The 20,977-nt window shown below is 36.2% G+C and overlaps 3 protein-coding genes and 1 pseudogene across 3 annotated transcripts in view; 3 read left to right on the top strand and 1 right to left on the bottom strand.

Annotated features, from left to right (window-relative positions):
• The window catches only part of LOC144639102 (uncharacterized), a 5,831-nt gene extending 5,737 nt beyond the window's left edge, over positions 1-94 (top strand). The window contains exon 8 of the mRNA XM_078498354.1: positions 78-94. Within this exon, the coding sequence (XP_078354480.1) occupies positions 78-94 (17 nt within the window). The remainder of the gene's footprint in view (positions 1-77) is intronic.
• A 28-nt stretch (positions 95-122) lies between these two features.
• LOC144639100 (adenosine receptor A3-like) lies at positions 123-1,239 on the top strand. The gene has a single exon (XM_078498352.1). It carries the CDS (start codon positions 184-186, stop codon positions 1,237-1,239), a length of 1,056 nt encoding a protein of 351 aa, XP_078354478.1. The 5' UTR covers positions 123-183.
• A 2,223-nt stretch (positions 1,240-3,462) lies between these two features.
• On the top strand, positions 3,463-6,005 carry LOC144638786 (adenosine receptor A3-like). Its single transcript, XM_078498040.1, has 2 exons — positions 3,463-3,490; positions 4,749-6,005. Exon 2 carries the CDS (start codon positions 4,919-4,921, stop codon positions 5,963-5,965), a length of 1,047 nt encoding a protein of 348 aa, XP_078354166.1. The 5' UTR covers positions 3,463-3,490; positions 4,749-4,918; the 3' UTR covers positions 5,966-6,005.
• A 9,966-nt stretch (positions 6,006-15,971) lies between these two features.
• LOC144639099 (adenosine receptor A3-like) lies at positions 15,972-17,730 on the bottom strand (annotated as a pseudogene).
• Positions 17,731-20,977: the final 3,247 nt, after the last annotated feature.

Here is a 20,977-nt window from a genome sequence, read left to right as displayed (position 1 = left end):
AAATTAATTTAGCATGTATTTAGCCTTTAAGTTTTATTTTTGTTATGTAATTATGGATAATGGTTTAAATATTCAAGCTAACGACGAAGTTTAACTTAGCTATTATGACACGAAGACCCGTGTCTATTAACATTCTCTTATTTATGTCGTCAGCAATCTTTGAACTCGGTGAAGAGTTCGTGTATGATAAAAACATCTGACAGCCTCATTTCTTTGGGCAATCAGACAACCCACATTCCTGCCAGCAACTGTGCAATTAGTTTTCCTGGAGAATTTCCACCGAAGAATGTTGTACTATTTATGGCAATATTTGTGGTAAACATTTTGTCAAGCTTCACGGCTGCAACAGCCAACTTCTTGGTTATGTGGGCCATTAAAAAGACGCCTTCATTGCATACGCCGTCTTCGGTGCTGCTCTTTTGGCTCGCATTGTCAGATTTTGCTACGGGAGGTTTCGTTCAGCCGTTGTTTTCCGTAAATAGAATTGCTGCTTTAACAACAAATTCTCCCGTTTACTGTATTTCCGGTGCTATAGTGTATCCAGTTTGTGTCTTTCTTGTCTTGGTGTCATTGTCGACCATCACAGCGATAAGTTTTGATCGATACCTTGCACTCGCTTTACATCTGAGATATGCTACCATCGTTACAGCCAGTCGTTTAATCAAGTCGATATTAATAACATTTCTTCTCTTCTTTCCACTCTCAATATACTTCTGGTTTTCTCGGGAACACTGGTTGAGGATGACACTTTTGAGCATGGGTCTCATTTTAGTTGTTGTTTGTATCATAACAATCCCCTTCTCATATTGTAGAATTTTTGCAATATTACGACGTCACCAAAAACAGATACGGAACCAGAATGACATAGCGCTAAGAATGCACGGAGTTTCACAAGTGGATATTTCCAAGTACAGAAAATATGTCTTAACAACTCTTTTGGTACTTGGCTCCATTCTACTAAGTTATTTGCCTTGTGGAATATGTCTTGTGAGCGCATTGTTCTCAAAGATGGAGGAAAGCGAGCTTGTGAGACATATTGGACGAATTGGAGGAATGATGGTATTGCTGAATTCCTCAATTAATCCACTTGTATATTGTTGGAGAATTAAGGAAATTCGACGGTTTGTGGTTTCGAAATTGCGGCAATTGGTTGGCGTCAATAGTCTACCCGATGGAGCTGTTCGTGTCACCCAAGTTAGACCAGTCAGTATTCCATCATACCGTGAAACTCCAATATGAGATGCATGTCACTGGAACCGGTCATTTGAGACAGTGACTGAACCTATGTCACACATAGAACGCTTCCTGACATTTAAACGCATTAAACGCATCATAATATTTTCTTTGTGATATGATGCCCCCAATTATTGAATCAACTTGAAGGAATGAACACGTGCCGACAATTCAAGGAATACGCGAATAAATTGCTTTTCGTCCTTAAGTTATGGTGAATTAGCACTGACAAAATTCACTTGTATATTATCTTGGTAATTCCAAATTTGTCTAACCTAGATTCTAACAGTTGCATATGGCAAACACAGCATAAACTATTTAGTTCTTGCTTTTTGGCCAAATGCGAATCAAATCTGAATTAGTCTGAATGCGAATCTGAATCAGGGACGTATTGATTTTTTTCAACTGATGGAAAATAATTGCAAACGGTTTTTCTCTTTAACAACTAGTGCTTTGCCCATGCATACTTTTAGCCCATATATTATCAGTTGCTGATATTATATGATTGTTGTAACGTAGTAAGGTGTCTCCAGTTAGTATGCTAGATGATTTGGCACACAATAATAAATCTAAATGTTTGAGAAATTAAAATAAAAGCTAAAAGGTGTGCGTACCTTCAAATTTTATCTGGTAATCAAATGTCATAAATGACTTCATACCAAGCCAAGATAACGTCATACGTTACTAAACGGATTGCGCAATTTTTCAAAAAAAAAAAAAAATAAAAAATCGATTTCAAATTTAGAAACAGGTTTCTAAATGAAATATTTGTTCTGATATAGGATTATTTTTACCAGTGATGTATGAAGTACAAAATTCGTAAGAATATTAAAGGCTGAGTTTATACCAATTTTAATACAAATGGCTGAATTTGTTTCTTTTTTAAATGCAATTTTCCCTTTTTTCTAGTGAGTTCTTTTTAGTCAATCCTCTTTAATTTTAAAACTTTAATTGCGGTCTGAGTTAAAGATGATTTCCAGTCCGTATTGCGCAGACTCAGGATTTGTTTTCATTTTTGTTTTGAATTCGTTGAAACGTTACACTTCGGTGATAGCGTACTTGAAGTTTTTTAGTTCGCCATTACGGATCGTTTCGTTCAAGAATTCACGATGAGCTAAAACGTCCGTTTGAAATACCGTCGAGCTTCTTTTACTCGTTATTATTGTTTTGCAAGGATATGTGGCGTTAATAATGAAGAAAAAGGTAAGTTTTGTCCCGGAATTTTTATTTTTGCTAGTAAACATTCTTCTGTTTGTGAGACTCACAAACATTGCAGGCGGAGATTGCGCAGTACGGACTGGAAATCATCTTTAAACAACGCTTCCTTTCTACTAACTAACAAAGGAAAAAAGATCATCCTTTTCAAAGTCAATTTAAACAATACATAAACGAATAACAAAACATCCAAAAAAGTAATAAAATCATAACCGTCACAAAACTAGTAAATTTAATATACAATATTTTAAACTAAGAAATTAAATTTCATTCACAGCACAGCATGCATTGCGCCTGAAGTAAAAGGCATAACATCATCAAAATATGTATTTGTGAAATAATCCCAAACATAAGATTAGTTTTTCGTCTCGCGTGCGAGTTTCCAAATATAAAAATTCAAGCCCAGGCGGTGAGCTTTAGTTTAGAGGTTGTTACGTTGGAGTTCGAAGTTGATAAATTTGAAAGCAGATCGACCGTCGATCTTCATTATAGCATTTTTTAATGCTAAGATTGCGACGGCTAAGCAGGCATCTTAAACTAAAACTGGCTTGGGTCAGTTATTTTTAATTTGGCAATAATTTTATGACGTTGGCTTTGAATAAGCTTTCAATCTTAAATGCAATTTTTTCCTTTTCCAATGGGTTCTTTTTTAGTGTTGCTTTTTAATTTTAAACAAAGCTTTCTTATTTATACAAAAAACAAAACAATCCTTTTCAAAGTGAATTTAAACAATGAAATGGACGAAAAACAAAACCATCAAAAATTTGAATAAAAAACTTCTAACAGCTTAAATTATGACAATACATTTCATTTACGGCACAGTATGCATCTCGAATGAATAAAAACGCAGATTACCACCAAGATATCCATTTGAGAAGCAAGAGCGGACATAAAATCATTTCTTCGTTTCGTGAGTTTAATTTGCAAGAATATAATTTCAGTGCAGCCTACAAGGAATAGTAAAAAAGTTGTAACGTTGCCTGTTTTTATATAGCTGATAGATCTGGAGTGAATCGACAGTGATAAACGCCATTTCTTTGAGGTGAGTTTAATTGTGTGATGTCCAATGCCTTACAAAAAGTTCTTTCTTGAAAGATTAGAAATGCGAGGATTACACTGGTTGGGCAAGTCAACTAGCTATGGTATGTGTTATAGTATGGCAACATTTTGAAGAGCGTAAATGCAATCTTAGTGTTAAGAATTAAATGAAATCGATGCGTTGGTCTTCATCCGCTTTTGTGTTTCTTTTCTCGAGAGAATGAAAGATTCATGAGCCAAAATTTGCTCTATTTTGGCTGACCCGTACCGAACTTTCTTGCTCCTTTTCTTTTCGTTTTTCTCTGGTCCAACACTACACAAACGTTTTTCCCTGACTGGAGACTTTACTTTTCTCAAAAAGAAAGGAGTAATGTTGAAGAAAACGTTATGCTGATTAAACTAATAGCCCTTATGCATGTTTACGTCAGACAGGCTAGTTTCACCACCAAGCCTCGCTTTGGAAGTGCAAACTTGTAAATATTATCATGAACGAATCACTAAAGCAGCAAAGATGAAAAGAATGCCCACGTGAAAACTGCATGAAGGTGGCGAAAGGTTGCGAATAATTTGCGTAAACAAGGCATGGTGGTGAGTTTTGAGCTTATGACGTTATCATGCATAAGTCCTATTATTTACACGGGAGGTAATTTATTTGCAAGCTTAAGAAATGGATTTTCACGGCAACAATGGCGGAATTAGCGAAAAATTTAAATTTGTCATTGAGAATCTCGGGTTTAGACCCTGAAACAAATTGGATAATCTGCGATGGATATGAATTCTGTACGATATTTTCTGATTTTCACCCCGTTTAATTCTGTTGATCACTTAATGTGACTGTGTTTGTTAGTTTGTGTGACCTTTAGCAAGGGCTGCTTTCAGTTCAACATACACCATACCCTGCACATGGTTAAACTATTCAAATTAACCAAAAGGTTTAATTATTACATTGCAGGGTCCGTGAGCGGGCAAGATGACGTAAACCTGCATCGTGATTGGCTACGATTTTCCAGCAAATCGAGTTCTCAAAATATGACTCGATAGCCTTAATCAATCAATCAATCAATCAATCAATCAATTAATCAATCAATTAATCAATCTTTATTAACGTCGTCAGTACGCTTAGCTAAAAAGCTAGTTTACAAGTGCGCCACGAAATAAAAATACAAAATAGCAAAAACAAGAACTTCTTAAAAGTGTATAAATTCATTATTGACCAAGCTTGTTTGTCAAGATGGAATATATTGGCCTCTTTCTTTTTGCAGGTTTCTGGACCTACGGAAAAAAGGACTTGCGAGAATAAAGGAAAAAAAAAACAATTGTCCAATATATCTTGACCAATAACCAGATACATGTCAAGGGTACGAAGACTTGTCCATTAACGCTCTATAATTTATTTCTCCAGCAATCATTCGCCATTAATCTTTGGAGAGACATGATGAAAACGTCTGACAGCCTCATCTCTTTGGGCAACCTTACAACCCACGTTCCTGTCAGCAGCTGTCCAATTGAAATTCCTGGATATTTTCCACCCAAAAATTTTGCACTTATAATCGTTATGTGTGTATTGAACGTCATATCAAGCTTTACGGCTGCAACAGCGAATTTTTTGGTTATGTGGGCCATTAGAAAGACGCCTTCATTGCACACGCCGTCTTCGGTACTCCTCTTTAGCCTAGCATTGTCAGATTTTGCTACTGGAGGTTTTCTTCAACCGTTGTTTGTCGTAAATCACATTGCTTCCTTGACAACAAATTTCCCCGTTTATTGCATTTCTGGTACCATAGGGTACCCATTGAGTGTCTCATTCGCCTTTTTGTCATTGTCGGTCATCACCGCGATAAGTTTCGATCGATACCTCGCACTCGCTTTAAATCTGCGATATACTTCAATCGTTACAGTTAGTCGTGTAATCAAGTTCATATTAGTGGGATTTTTACCCCTCTTTCCACTTTCAATATATTTCTGGTTTTCCAAAGAATACTGGTTCAGGATGACAAATCTTTGCATAGGTGTTATTTTTGCCGTTGCTTGCATCATAACAATCCCCTTCTCATATTGTAGAATTTTTGCAATATTACGACGTCACCAAAAACAGATACGGAACCAGAATAACGTAGCGTCAAGAATGCACGGAATTTCACACGTGGATATTTCTAGGTACAGGAAATCTGTCTTAACAATTCTTTGCGTGCTCGGTGCAATTCTACTAAGCTATTTGCCTTCCGGAATAAGTCACGTAATTGCAATATTTTCTGAGACAGAGGTAAACGAGTTTGTGCTTCATGTTGGAGGGATGATGGTGCTGCTGAACTCCTCAATTAATCCACTTGTTTACTGTTGGAGAATCAAGGAAATTCGACGGTTCGTGACTTCCAAATTGCGGCAAATGGTGAGAGTCAGCGGTCTGTCTGATAGAGCTGTTTGTGTCAACCAAGTAAGACCAATTAGTATCCCGTCATACCGTGAAACCCCAATGTAAAACACATGCTGCTGAAACCGGTTACTTTATAGTTTAAGATAAAGATAAGATAAAAAGATAAGAAACTTTATTTAAGTGTCAAAAACTTATAGCCTGGAAAATAATACCATACTAATTAGGGGACACTGCTAAAAACTAAAAGCTACACTAATAATAAATATAAATACAATAAAAATATATATAAGTCACATAAAAATGTTATTACAATCTATGATATAGAAAAATGTTTAAATCGCAATTGTTATAAAAAAATAATAGTAATAATAATAATAATAATAATAATAATAATAATAATAATAATAATAATAATAATAATAATAATAATAATAAAATAATGACTTGACTTAAGGGGTACTATGTGCAGCATAGGATGCATCCCTTACAGCCGTTGTCCATTAAGCGAGTTATATCCCTTTTGCGAGTACGGTTTGTAAAAGCCTGCAGTGTCTTGGCTGATCTGTCAGCCGTAAAGTTTGCCTCATAGTTTGGCTCCTACATAACGCAAAGAGTGCTTTCCATAAGTAACAGTGTTGTATCTAGGAGTAGAAAAATCTGATTGTCTCAGGTTATACGTGGAATTATGCTCGTTAAAAATGTTATTGAAACCTTATTGAAAAGTGATTGAAACCTTAGTCACTTTCACACATAGAACGAGTTCTGATACATGTACATCCTTTGTCGTGCAATCATACGTTCAGTTATTGAGGCAACTTAAACAAGATCACGTGATATGTATATGAAATCATAATGCAACAACTCTGGAATGATACTAGCCTTGAATAGTCCATTTTCGATATTTGTAAATTTTGCCTTTAACAATAGACCTCACTACGAGGCTCTGGAGAATAAACCCCACAAACTCTATAGTTTATTCCCCGAAGCTTCGTACTGAGGTCTATTGTTTTAGGCTGAATTTTAATATATCGAAATTGGTCTATTGTGTCCTGCCAAAATTACTAAATGAATTACTCTTTGCGCCAAAGCTAATAATACAATGAGAGTTAAATAGAGTTGTATGAATCAAATGACACGTTTTTAGCATTTCTCACGATGTTTCTCAGTTTTTCTTTTCTTAGAAATGCCTAGGAGAGGAGGTAAAAGGGCCCCTAGCCATGTATCTCCAAAAGTGTTAAGTTAGATCCTTATATCGTGTGTAAAGGTGTGGACACATTAAAGGAATTGTTACAACGACATGTTGCTGGGACAAAATCACAACATGTGCACACACAATAAAGTGTAACAGAAACATGTTGCAGCGACGCCTCTTCTTGTGTGTGCTGATACATGTCCATATACACTTTCAGTCTGTGTTCACGTTACGTTGTAATTTTAAACCTCCCACATGTTCCGCGTCATAACACGCCAAAATGACATCACAGATTAAAAAAGATCGCTTTCATTCTTGGATTTTAATATACAAATATTGAAAAAATGCTCCAAAGTTGATTTTATAAAATCAAAAAAAGATTAAAAAAACTGCGAACATTCTAGATGAAACTCTTCATAATTTTTTTTTAAACAGAAAATTAATCTAAACACTCCAGATTTCTTTAAAACACTCTTTAGCATGGTTGCCGTAGAACAGTTTATTCACCAAAAAAAATTCCTGAGAGTTCTAAGCCTCAACCTTTTCCAGGAAATTCACGAAGTTTTCCAAAAGTGGTTGAATGCTTTTCGCTAAGTATGAATTCAGCACCTTGTTTTCATTCTTGCGCCTCTACAAAGGCAAAATATAATAGAGTTTATTGACAATTTTATAAGCATTTCAGTGTCCATCAGAATACTCTGATACAGGATTCTTTTAACCATTTCTGTATAAAATTCGCACAAATATTAATAAGGACTTTGGGGTTGACAATTTAATCGAATTTGCTTTGAATACGTTTTGTTAAATGCAATTTTCCTTTCCCAATGGGTTCTTTTTAACCACCGTTCTCTAATTTTTAATCTTTAATTGTGATCTGAGTTAAACAAAACTACGTTTTTCAATACCAAAAAACCTTTTCAAACCAATTTAAACAATAAAATAAACAAGAAACATAACATTCAAAATATTGATTAATACAAAACAATTAATATTTCGATTGAGATATTACATTTCATTCAAATCACAGCACGTATCCCTCATGATGAAAAGGCGCATCACCACCAAATATTCATTTGAGAATCAATAACTAAGTGAACATAAAACCATTTCTTCGTTTCGTGATTTTAATTTGCAAAAGCGCAACCGATAAGTCTGAATAAACAAGTTGCAACGTTGCGCATTTACAGCCGATAGATTTTAACTGAATCGAAAGTTCTAACTTTCAGGTAAACAATTAAAATTGGTTAAAAAACGTTTTTTGGAACAATTACGAACAGAAAATCATTTCTTCGCCTCGTTCGTTTAATTTGCAAATGTAAGAATTTAAGAGCTGCCGGTAAGTCTGAGTCAACAATTTGTTGTTCATTTATAACTGGAGATTATAAATGAATCGCTTGTCCTGGAGTGAATTGCTAGTCCTGAACGCCTTCACTTTTTTATGATTAAGTGATGTTCAAGACCTAACGCAAAGCCCTTTCTCAAAAAGATTCAAAAGGCTTTGATTGGGATGGGTTAGCAGCCAAAACATCTGCCCTTGAAAACTGACTTGCGTTTGTTAATAATTTGGAACCAATTACATTTGCAAAGGTTGAATGCACCTTTCATGTTAAGAAATGAAATCGATGCGTTGGTCTTAACTTCCTTTTGTGTTCTGTTCTAAAAAAAAAAAGAGTCAATGGCCACTAAAGGATCCATTTAAGGAACATTACAAACAGATAATATTTTTTTCGTTTTAAGCATTTGATTTGCAAATGTTAGCATTTAAAAGCAGCCCACAAAACTGAATTGAGCAAGTTGCAACAGTGACCATTTGTAGCTAATAAATTTGAACTTGATCGACAGTCTCAAACGCTATTTATCTGAAGTAAGTTTCATTATAATAATTAATTTGAGGTAAGTTTAATATACCCAATGCAAGGTAACGAGCAAAATTGCCGATGTATTTTTTTCACGTACACTAAACTTTGTCCAGTCGAAATCCGTTGTAGGATAACAATGATACCTTGAACAACAGTCCAAACAGAACACTGTAATCTGACTGGAGACCGTGCTCTGATGCTCTCAAAACTTGTATTCAACTACTGGAGGAAATTAAAATGTGTAGCCAGATTTAGAAATAGAGAATGCGACTTAGCACGTAATCTAATCCTCATCGACCATGTGTTATCTCGGGTTTAGACCCTGAAACAAATTGAACAATCTGAAATGGATAAGAATTCTGGCGATATTTTATTTTCGTCCCGTTTAAAACTGTCGTATTTTGTATAACACTCAATCACTACATGAATTTTTGTGTGACCTCTATCAACGAAACCTTTCATTTAGCTTGCGTTTTGCCCTTATGTTTTATGTTTTATCTATTTATGGATAAAGTTCTCTTCACATAGAGAATACCATGCGGCTGCACATGATTTAAATACGACGCAAAATCAGTTCTCAATTCATGACTCGATTGCCCATAAAATAAATCCTTTATTGACCAACCTTGTTCGGTGAAGATGGAGGGATGTTGAACTTGTTCTTTTTTGCGTGTTTATGGACCCCGTCTTCGTCTCGGTCCATAAACACGCGAAACAAGAAACTTTGCCAATATCCTGCAATATCTTGACCTCATGCTTGGTTGATAACCCATTCCTATTAATTACATGAACATGTCGAGAGTACGAAAATGTATCCATTAACACTTTCTAATTTATTTCGCCAGCAATTTTTCACTTTTGCTGACTTCTTGGAGGCTATATGTAGGATGAAAACGTCTGACAGCCTCATCTGCAACTTTACAACACACGTTTTAAATTTTAATTTTAGAACTACATTAAATTTTCGATATTTCTTATCTCTCTAAATTATGCAAATCCTTTGAGGAAAACTATTCCTCCAAGATATCCCAAAAAATCACCCAAAAATTTACAAAACACCCCAAAACATAGATTTTTAAGGTGAGCAGAGAGGTTTTGCAATGTTAACGACATATTTCCAGTAAACCAACGTTAAGCGACGCAAAAATAGCATTCATTTTTATTCTCGGCTTAAGGGGGCACTTAACCTCTTAAAAATTGTTGCCAAATTATCTACAAACAGGAGTTAGTTTTCAGTTGCAGAAGTGTAGACCTGTTCATCTATCCCAAATCTAGCCTCTTGTTTAAACTGATTGAGAAAGAGCTATGCTTTAAGTATTGCACAACACATAATTAAATTTACCTCAAAGTAATGATGTTCATTCACATCACAGCAATCTATCAGGGGTAGATCGTGTAGGATTTGAAGCCCTCTCTAGTAAACCAACAAAGTGTAGAAAATGAATTTAAGTGTAATTCGTGCAATGCGAATTATATTGGCTACAGGAGCCGCCACCTCCACCTGCGCATCGAGGAGCACAGATACTCTGTGATTGATAAACACCTTAAAGAACAACACAATCAAAAGGTGATCGACCTTCACAGCCAATTTGCCATCCTAAAGAAATGCCGCGGAGAGTTTGAGTGCCTAATATACGAGATGCTCCTAATAAGGAAAAAGAAACCATTCCTCAACACTCAAAAGGATTCCATTCCAGCGAAACTGTTTACTTAGTTATGCACATTTTTCTCGGGGGGGGGGGGGAGGGGGGGGTACTCCCATAGATGGGCTATATAGGTATGTGCCGCGGGATAGGGTATGGTTTTTGAGGTTCTCGGTCCTTAAATAGGGTATCATTCTTGTTCCTTTTGGCATTTTGTTCCCGTTGTGATCCTTAGATAGGGTACCTAAATTCTATCAGCTTTAATAAACGCCAAAGTATTTGTAAAGCGATTTTATAAAGATTTGTGTTTGCCCGTACACGGTTAACCGCTATTTGGGTCGTCACGGAACGCTTCTCCTTGCCTTGAATAGGGTGTCATTTTACGGTTTTGGGCCTTAAAAAGGGTATCAAATTTTGCTTTCTTTATCCTTAAATAGGGTCAGGGTTTAAGAACCTTCGCGGCACACCCCTATCCGAAATTTATGGAAGTACCCCCCGGGACATTTTTCTGTTTTCCGCGCCTCATTACAGCAAGGCGCCCAAAAGTGTGACCACTTTTAATTTATTCACATTCTTTCGTGCAGATTCAATCCAATCAAAAGCCGTGGATAGCTTGCAGTTGACTTCTGATTGAATTAAATGTGCACGAAAGAATGTGAATAAATTAAAAGTGGTCACACTTTTGAGCGCCTTGCTGTAATAGTAATTGTATAGTTTAATTACACACTTTCTTTTATATAAATATCGTTCTGTACCTTGTAAAATTTGTATCTGGTAATAATGGCATGTCGTCACCGAAATGTCATGTTTCTTTAGCATTAATATTTATTCTAAAGGGTATTAAGCAGTAAATACCCAAATGAGTCTTATCAGTTATCATTGACCATATACACCTGGTATACACAACCATATCTTAAGGAAGAAAAAACAAGTTATTTTTCAATTTTGGCCCTGTTGAATGTGGTGTCTTCTTAGCATAATGGACTCAATCGCATATCATGTGTTCCTTTTCAAGTTAATGTTGACTCAATAGCTGAGCTTAATCACACGAAGGATGTATCAGAGCCCGATTCCCTCTATGGCGCGCGCCTGCAAGGAATCACGGTAGTTGTATTCATCGTTGCTGAGTCTCGCGCATGGTTACATGAATACAACTACCATGATTCCCTGCAGGCGCGCGTCATAGAGGGAATCGGGCTTTCGTTCTCTGTGTGGCTAAGGGTCGAGTCACTGTCTCAGGCTAAAAAAGACCGAATACAGCAGTGTACTTTTTAAATTGGAGTTTCACGGTGTGCCGGGATACTAACTGGTCTAACTTGATTGACACGAACAGGTCTGTCGGGTAGACTACTGACTCCAACCACTTGCCGCAATTTTGAAATCACGAACCGTCGAATTTCTTTAATTCGCCAACAGTAAACAAGAGGATTAATTGAAGAATTCAACAGAACCATCATTCCTCCAATACGTCGCACAAACTCGCTTTCCTCCGTCTTTGAAAACAATGCAATCACAAAACATATTCCACTAGGCAAATAACTTAGCAGAATTGCGCCAAGTAGGAGAGCCATTGTTAAGACAGATCTCCTGTACTTGGTAATATTCATATGGGAAATTCCGTGCATTCTTGATGCTAAGTCGTTCTGATTCCGTATCTGTTCTTGATGTCGCCGCAATATTGTAAAAATCCTACAATAGGAGAAGGGGATTGTTATGATGCTAACAACAGCTAAAATAACACCCACACAAAGAGCTGTCATCCTGAACCAGTGTTCCCGGGAAAACCAGAAGTATATTGAAAGTGGAAAGAGGAGAACAAATCCTAGTAATATAAGCTTGATCAAACGACTGACTGTAACGATGGCAGCATATCTCAGATGTAAAGCGAGTGCGAGGTACCGATCAAAACTTATCGCTGTGATGGCCGACAATGAAAATAAGACAAGGAAGACACCAAGTGGGTACATAATGGCGCCGGAAATGCAATACACCTGGAAATTTGTTGTCAACGACCCAATAAGATGTACGACAGACAGTGGTTGAACAATAACACCAGTAGCAAAATCTGACAATGCAAGGCTAAACAGTAGTACCGAAGACGGTGTATGCAGTGAAGACGTTTTTTTAATGGCCCACATAACCAAGAAGTTTGCTGTTGCAGCCATAAAGCTTGACAAAATGTTCACCACACACATCACGATAACAAGTGCGACACTTTTTGGTGGAAAGTCTTCAGGAATTTTAATTGGACAGCTGCTAACAGAATTGTGGGTCGTTAGGTTGCCCAAAAAAATGAGGCTGTCAGACGTTTTCATCGTACATGTAATATCCACTTAGGTGGAGATTGCTGGGGAAATAAAGTAGAAAATGTTAGGACACGTGGCTTTGTACACTCGACGTCTAATAAATAACTCCCAAGGTAATGTCAACATTTAAACCATGTGCAAGGTATTCTTTATGTGAAGGGAACATTTTCCATAAATATTTGAAAAATACTACATAAGGTAATTATATATATATAAAAATGCATTCCAAATTGAAGGGGCCCTTGATGAAAGTCACATAAACATACATGTAGTATAGTGATCAAGTGGTAGCCAGACTACGACACGCTTAAACGGAACGAAAATATAATATATATCGTAAAGAGTTTATATCCAGTACAGATTGGTCAATTTGATTCGATGACGAATAAATTGTTCGCTAATTCTGGCATCATCGCCATAAGACTTTTCTATATTCTATTTCTCAAGTTGGCTACACATATTAATTTCCTTCCGTTTTGAATAAATTAGTGTAACAGGAAAACGTTTCAATTTCCTAACAAATTTCATATCATACCAAATGCATTCTTAAAACTAATACTATGTCTCCAGAAGAACCATTTTTGCAGTAGTCGCCTTGGACTATTTTGAAAGTATCTAGTTCGAGGTATCAACGACTTTCAATTGGACAAAATTTAGTGTACCTAAACTGAAATCAAGTGTTCATTTTGTTTGTTACTGGGGATCCTCGTGTATTTTCGAAGCAGTTCAAGAACAACGCATCAATTTTAATTTCTTCACAGTGAGGTTGTATTCAGCCTCTGAACTGTTGAAAAATTATAATACGTGAGGCACTTAAAGTTTTTATACTTTTTTGACAAAGAGCTTTGCTCCGACTTTGCGTTGGGTATTGAATAACTATACCTATAAACTTACCTCAAACCATTTAAATTAAACTCACCTCAAACTAATGCCGTTCAAGACTGTCGATCCACCTCAAATTTAGCTACAAATGTGCAACGTTAAAACTTTTTAATTCAGATTGATCCCCTTCTTTTGAATTCTTGTACGTCAGTGCACATTAAATGCTCAAAACGAAGAAATGATTTTATGTCCATAATTGCTTCTCAAATGATACTTTGGTGGCCTTTTTGTTTGTAAAAAATAAAACAAACGCAGATTAAGACCAACGCATCGTTTTAATTTCCAAACGTAAAGGGTTCTTTTAACCTCTTAAAAAGGTTTCTTAAATATAATACTTAAACGAGCCAGTTTTCAGTTGCAGATGCTTCGCCCCGCCCAGCTATCCCAATCCTAGATTTCGCTCAACGGATCGATTAAATCTCTTAACGTTAATGCGGGGGAAAAAGTGATTTTGCATAAAATTTGAGAGCTTTAAAGAAGGGGTGGAAGAAAGAAATTGTTTTGGAACACCAACAGAGAGTTGACTCCATGCAAGAGCACCCTTGGTCGTCAGGGGAATGAAATTTTCGATATTTCCTATTTCTCTAGATTTTTCAAATCCTTTGAAAAAACTATTTCCTCCAAAAATTTCCCAAAAATCATCCAAAAATTTACGAAACACCCCAAAACATGGATTTATGAGATAAGCAGAGAGTTGTTGCATTGCTTGAAACGTGAACGAGATCCTTCCAGTAAACCAATGTTAAGCGGGGAAAAATGGCATTCATTTTTACTCCAACCTTAAGGGTACATTTAACCTCTTAAAAATGTTTCCAAATTATCTACAAACGCGAGTCAGTTTTTAGTTGCAGAAGTGTTGACCTGTTCACCTATTCCAATTTTATCCCTGTTTTTAGACGTTTGAGAAAGAGCTCTGCGTTGGTTGTTAAAATCACATAGTTAAACTTACCTCAAAGTAATGACGTTTAGGACTGTCGATTCACTCCAAATCTATCTGCTATAAATGGGAAACGTTATATCGGTGGCGCTTAAATTCTTATATTTGCAAATAGAAAGCACGAAACGAAGAAATGATTTTATGTTGGTTATTGTTTCTCAAATGAATATTTTGGTGGTGATGTGCTTTTTCATCATGAGGGATACATGCTGTGAATGAAATATAATATCTTAATCGAAATATCAATTGTTTTTTATTAATAACCTTTTTTAATGCTTTGTTTTAGTTTAATTTGCTATTTGAATTGGCCTCGGTATTGAAAACTTTGCGTTGTTTAACTCAGATCGAAATTAAAGTTTAAAAATTAGAGAGCAGAGGTTAAAAAGAACCCATTTGGAAAGGAAAATTGCATTTCAGATTGGAAACGTATTCAAAGCAAATTCAATTAAATTGTTAACCCCAAAGTCCTTAATATTTGTGAGAATTTTATACTTCATACAGTGATGGTTGAATGAATCTTGTATCAAAGTAATTGTTTACAGCAACGCGATTGTAAACAGGGAGGGGCGAGAATAAAAACAAGGTGCCCTTGCTGATTTCATACTTGGCGAAAAGAATTCAACCAGTTATGGAAAACTTCGTGATTTTTCCCGGAAAAGTTTAAGGCTTAGAATTATCAGGGAATTTTTGGTGAATCAATTGGTTTGTCACCTGACCTGACTTGACGTTCTATGGCAACCATGTTAAAGAGTGTCTTAATTAATTAAAGAAATCTGGAGTGTTGAGATTAATTTTCTGTTTAAATATGATTTTGGTTATATGAAAAGTTTTATCTTTTTTTGATCTTCTAAAATCAATTTTTGGGTTTTGGAGCATTTTTTCAATATTTTGAAATCCAAGAATGAAAGCGAACTTTTAAAATCTATGACGTCATTTTGGCGTGTTATGACGTGGAAGATGTGGGAGGTTCAACATCACAACGTGAACGCAGACTAAAAGTGTACGTATGTAGGTGGACATGTATCAGCACACACAAGAAGAAACTGGCTGCAACTTGTTTCTGTTACACTTTATTGTGTGTGCACATGTTATGATTTTGTCCCATCAACATGTCGTTGTAACAAGCCACTTGGTGTGTCCGCAAATTTACACACGATATAAGGTTCTAACATAATACTATTGGAGATACACGGCTAGGGGCACTTTTAGCTCCTCCCCCAGGCATTTCTAAAAAAGGAAAAGCTGAGAAACATCGTGAGAAAAGCTAAAAATGTGTCATTTAATTCGTTCAACTCTATTTAACTCTCATTTTATTAGCTGTGGTACAAAGAGTATTTCATTAAGTAATTTCGGCAGGATACAATAGACCAATTTCGATATATCAAAATTCAGCCTAAAACAATAAACCTCGGTAAGAGGCTCCGGGGAATAAACTATAGAGTTTGCGGGGTTTATTCCCCAGAGCCTCGTAGTGATGTATATTGTTTAGGCTGAATTTAAAAATATGGAAAATAGGCTATTCAAGGTAAAATTTCATTCTAGAGTTGTTGCATGATGAGCTCATTAACATATCACGTGCTCTTGTTTAAAGGAACTGTGTCACGGCTGAGATAAGTTTATTTTTTAAGTTTTGCCAAATACTTGCTATGAAACTTAATGTTTGCAAAGAAATTGCTCCTATGGATCCAAATAACAAAACCTATCGCTTCATTGCAACCCAATGTGTTTCCCGGGCGTTATAACTTAAAGCTACAAGCAAGCGAGACAAACTTTGAAAACTGTTCAGCCCAACAATAGTTCAAAAACTCATATCGCAATCCGTTTCCATCTTCGTCGCTTTTTGCCATCCGTACCTTCTCTTGTATTTCGCGTGTAACTGAAATGTTACTTAACTGTTTAAAGCGGTTATTTTTATATTTCACATAATTTGACGGTCATTTCCGTTGCCTAAATTTGGCTAAAATCCGTGACACAGTCCCTTTAAGTTAACTTAATAGCTGAACGTATGATTGCACGACAAAGGATGTATCAGAATTAGTTCTATGTGTGACAGTGACTAAGGGTTCAGTCACTTTCTCAAGCTATAAAATAACCGGTTTCAGCAGCATGTTTGTCAAATTGGATTTTCACGGTTTGACGGGATACTACATGGCCTAACTTGATGGACACGAACACCTCTTTCGGGTAAACTACTGACTCCTGTCATTTGCCGCAGTTTCGAAATCACGAACCGTCGAATTTCTTTGATTCTCCAACAGTAAACAAGAGGATTAATTGAAGAATTCAATAACACCATCATTCCTCCAATTCCTCCAATATGTCGCACAAACTCGCTTTCCGCCGTCGTCTTTGAGAAAAAGGCGATCAAAAAACCTATTCCACCTGGAAAATAACTTAGTAGGATTGCACCAAGTACGAAAAGAGTTGTTAAGACAGATTTTCTGTACTTGGAAATATCCACCGTGCGAAATTCCGTGCATTCTTAACGCTACATTATTCTGACTCCGTATCTGTTTTTGGTGTCGTCGTAATATTGTAAAAATCCTACAATATGAGAAAGGGATTGTTATGATGCAAACAACAGCTAATATTACACCCATCAACAGAACTGTCATTCTGAACCAGTTTTCCCGAGAAAACCAGAAGTATATTGAAAGTGGAAAGAAGAAAAACAAATGCTATTAATATCAACTTGATCAAACGATTGACTGTAATGATGGCAGCATATCTCAGATGTAAAGCGAGTGCGAGGTATCGGTCAAAACTTATCGCTGTGATGGCCGACAATGACATCAAGACAAGGAAGACACCCACTGGATAAAAAATGGCGCCGGAAATACAGTACACACGGGAAAATTTGTTGTCAATGAAGCAATATTGATGTACCGCAAACAACGGTTGAACAAAAACACCAGTAGCAAAATCTGACAATGCGAGCCAAAAGAGCAGTACCGAAGACGGTGTGTGCAATGAAGGTGTCTCTTTGATGGCCCACATAACCAAGAAGTTGGCTGTTGCAGCCGTAAAGCTTGACAAAATGTCCACCACACAGATTACGATTAATAGCGCAGCATTCTTCGGTGGAAAATCTCCAGGAAATGTAATTGGGCAGCCACTGGAAGGAATGTGACTTGTCATATTGCCCAAGGAAATTAGGTTGTCAGACGTTTTCATCATACACGTACTCTTTACTGAGTTCAAAGATTGCTGGCGAAATAAACAAGAGAATGTTAATGGACACGGGGCACTCGTACACTGGACAACTAAACTCCTTCGTTAACTTGAATATTTAAACCATTATCCATAAATACATTAAAGAAACTTAGAAGTTAAATGTATGCTAAATAGATTCATATTCTTTACAGATTGTTCAATCTGTTTTAGGGTCAAAATCTGAGATAACACATGCTCGATGACCGTGAATAAATTGTTCGCTAATTCCGCGTTTCTATTTCTCAAGCTGGCTATACAAATTAATTCCCTCCTGTTTGATGTTAGTTTTAACAGCATAACGTTTTTCCTAACAAGTTTTGTATATCACTCGTATTGTGTAGTTTACTCACTGGACTGTTTAAAGTATCTATCTTCATATCTTCGTGGCCTCGAATTCAGTTGGGCCAAATTTAGTGAACGTAAACAAATCAGCTGTTATTTTGTTCGCTACCTAAATTGTATCGAAGTTGTCTTATTTCTTTTTCAAAAAAAGGAAAAACACGAAAGCGATTTATCGGGACTGTGTCACGAATATTAGCCAAATTTAGGCATATGAAATGACGATAATTAATTTCGGTGAAATATATAGAAGATTGAAACGGATTGCGATATCGGTTTTTGACATATGGTTGGGCTGAACAGTTTTCAAAGTTAATCACGTTTGCTTGTCATTGTTTAATTACTACGTTACGTTCAGGAGATACATTTGGATGCAATGAAGCTATGGTTTTGTCATTTCGGTCCATAGAAGTAATTTCTTTGCAAGCATAACGTCTCATAGCAAGTATTTGGCAAAACTTAATAAAAGAATCTTAACTCAGCCGTGACACAGTCCCTTTAAGGAAAACGCATCCATTTAATTTCTTAACGGTAAAGGTGGATGAATTTAACCTCAAAACTGTTGCCAAATTTTAATAAATACGCGAGACAGTTTTTATTATTTTTTTTTTTTTTTGAGATAGTGCCATCCTTGCGTATTTTGGGTTTTGAACAGCTATACCTTAATCTTACTTCAAATTGATTATTCAAAATATGATTTAACTTACCTCAAATAAATGGAGTTTAGACTACCGATCACAATAATTGTGTAATGTTAGTCCTTATTATTTCGGATTTTCCGTCAGATCCGTTGCGTTTAAACTCTTATATGTCAGGGCATGTTTAATGCTCAAAACGAAGAAATGATTTTCTATTTGTAATTGTTTCTCAAATGGATACTTAAGTGGCAATGTTACTTTTTCTTTCGAAAAAAAACACAAAGAGAAATTAAGACCAACGCATCGATTTAATTACTTAACGTGAAGGGGGATTCAACCTTTGCAAATGTTAAGTTTAAAATTATAAACAAACGCGAGCTTGTTTTTCAGGTGCAAAAGTGTTGACTTTCTCGCCCATCCCAATGCTAACCTTTTTAAACTTTTTTAAAGAAGAGCTTTGCGATAGAGATATTGAACATCACTTAATTAAACTTACTTCAAAATAATGGCGTTTAGGACTGGCGATTCACTCCAAATTAAATAATCTTTCAGTTTTAGATGAGCAAAAAATTGTCAACTCAGACTTATCGGCTGCGCTTAAATTCTTACATTTGCAAATTAAACGAACGAAACGAAGAAATGATTTTATGTTCGTAATTGCACGTTCCCCAAATGGATATTTTGGTGGCACTGTTCTTTTTGTTCGTGTGAGATGCATGCTACGCTGTAAGTGAAATGTAATATATTTGATCAAAATATTATAACTTGTTTTTTTAATACTTCTTTGAAAGCTTTTTTTTTTTGTTTATTTCATTGTTTGATTTGACTTTTGAAAAGGGAGCTTTGTATATCTCAAGTCGCAATTAAATTTTGAAAATTAAAGAGTACTGGCTTAAAAAGAACCCGTAGAGAAAGAGAAATTGCATTTAACAAAACGTATTTGAACCAATTTTTATTACATTGTATACTTAGTCCTCATAAAGTAATGTTTAAAAGAATCCCATATCAAAGCAAACGTTTTTAGCGACCCGACCTATATTTCAAACCAATTTTGGAGATTTTCTAGCTTTTTCCGAAAAATTGCGAAATCCAAGATGGTGAACATTTCGAAAAATATGACGTCATTTTGGCTTGCTATGAAGTCATTACTGCCACTTGATTTCCAGAATAACACAAAACCAATCTACTAAACTTAACGCAGCCTTTTAGGGGTTATTTTTATAACTTGATGACTTTGATACTTACAGAAGTACCTGGGAGTGGGCACTTTCCGCCCTTTCCTTCCCGCGCGCGCGCATATAAATGAGTAAAATTGTCGTGAATATTGTTAAAAGTGATGTGGCTTTGCTCTACCCTGGGCTTGTCACCTTGACGTGGTGGTAGAGCTTGCGTGTCTCAGTGACCCCAAGAGCTATGCCGGTGGGGACTTAGTCCCTGGTGGGTTCAACCGCGCCGGATTGGTCAGGGATAGAGACCTGACGAAGGGCAGCACCTGGTCCTCCAGGTTGGGGGTTGGGCGTTGGCTATCACCTAACCTCGTAAAAATGAATGATTACAGAAACCGAACACACACACAGGGTGATGTGGCTTTGGAAGGATAGGAAAGAAGCTATAAGGGGCCTATCACGTAAAAGAGTCAGCCAAACAATTCTTACTTTGACGATATTATTGGTGAGACACTTATAAACCACTGATTACGGTTTATTCACAACTCGAGTGAATTTTTCCTTTTCTGTTGTTCCATGGTCATTTTGTTGGTCAGAAAGTGCACTCTCATAATTTTAAAATAGTTTATACAAAAACTTAAAAAAACTTCTCGTGACACTATCCTTTAAAAAAAGAGAAGCAATTTATTCTTTAATTTTGGCTACGTTTAAGGTAGTGTCTTTCTTGAGTTGTTGTTTGATGAGCTCAATAACATATCATGTGCTTCGTTCTTCAGGCTGACTCAACTGATGGGCGCATCATAACACTAAAAATATATCAGGATTCGCCCAAAGCACGAGGAGGGGTTCAGTAAGTGTCCCACGAAATGTCCGGTTCCAAGACCTTCCAATGCCATATTTGTCATATTGGAGTTTCATGAGTATGCTGGCATGCTGACTGGT

Source organism: Oculina patagonica, chromosome 14 (genome assembly GCF_052425735.1).
Source record: "Oculina patagonica isolate OP01 chromosome 14, crgOcupat, whole genome shotgun sequence".
Classification (NCBI taxonomy): Eukaryota; Metazoa; Cnidaria; class Anthozoa; order Scleractinia; family Oculinidae; genus Oculina; species Oculina patagonica.
This window is presented reverse-complemented; position numbering and strand designations above follow the sequence as displayed.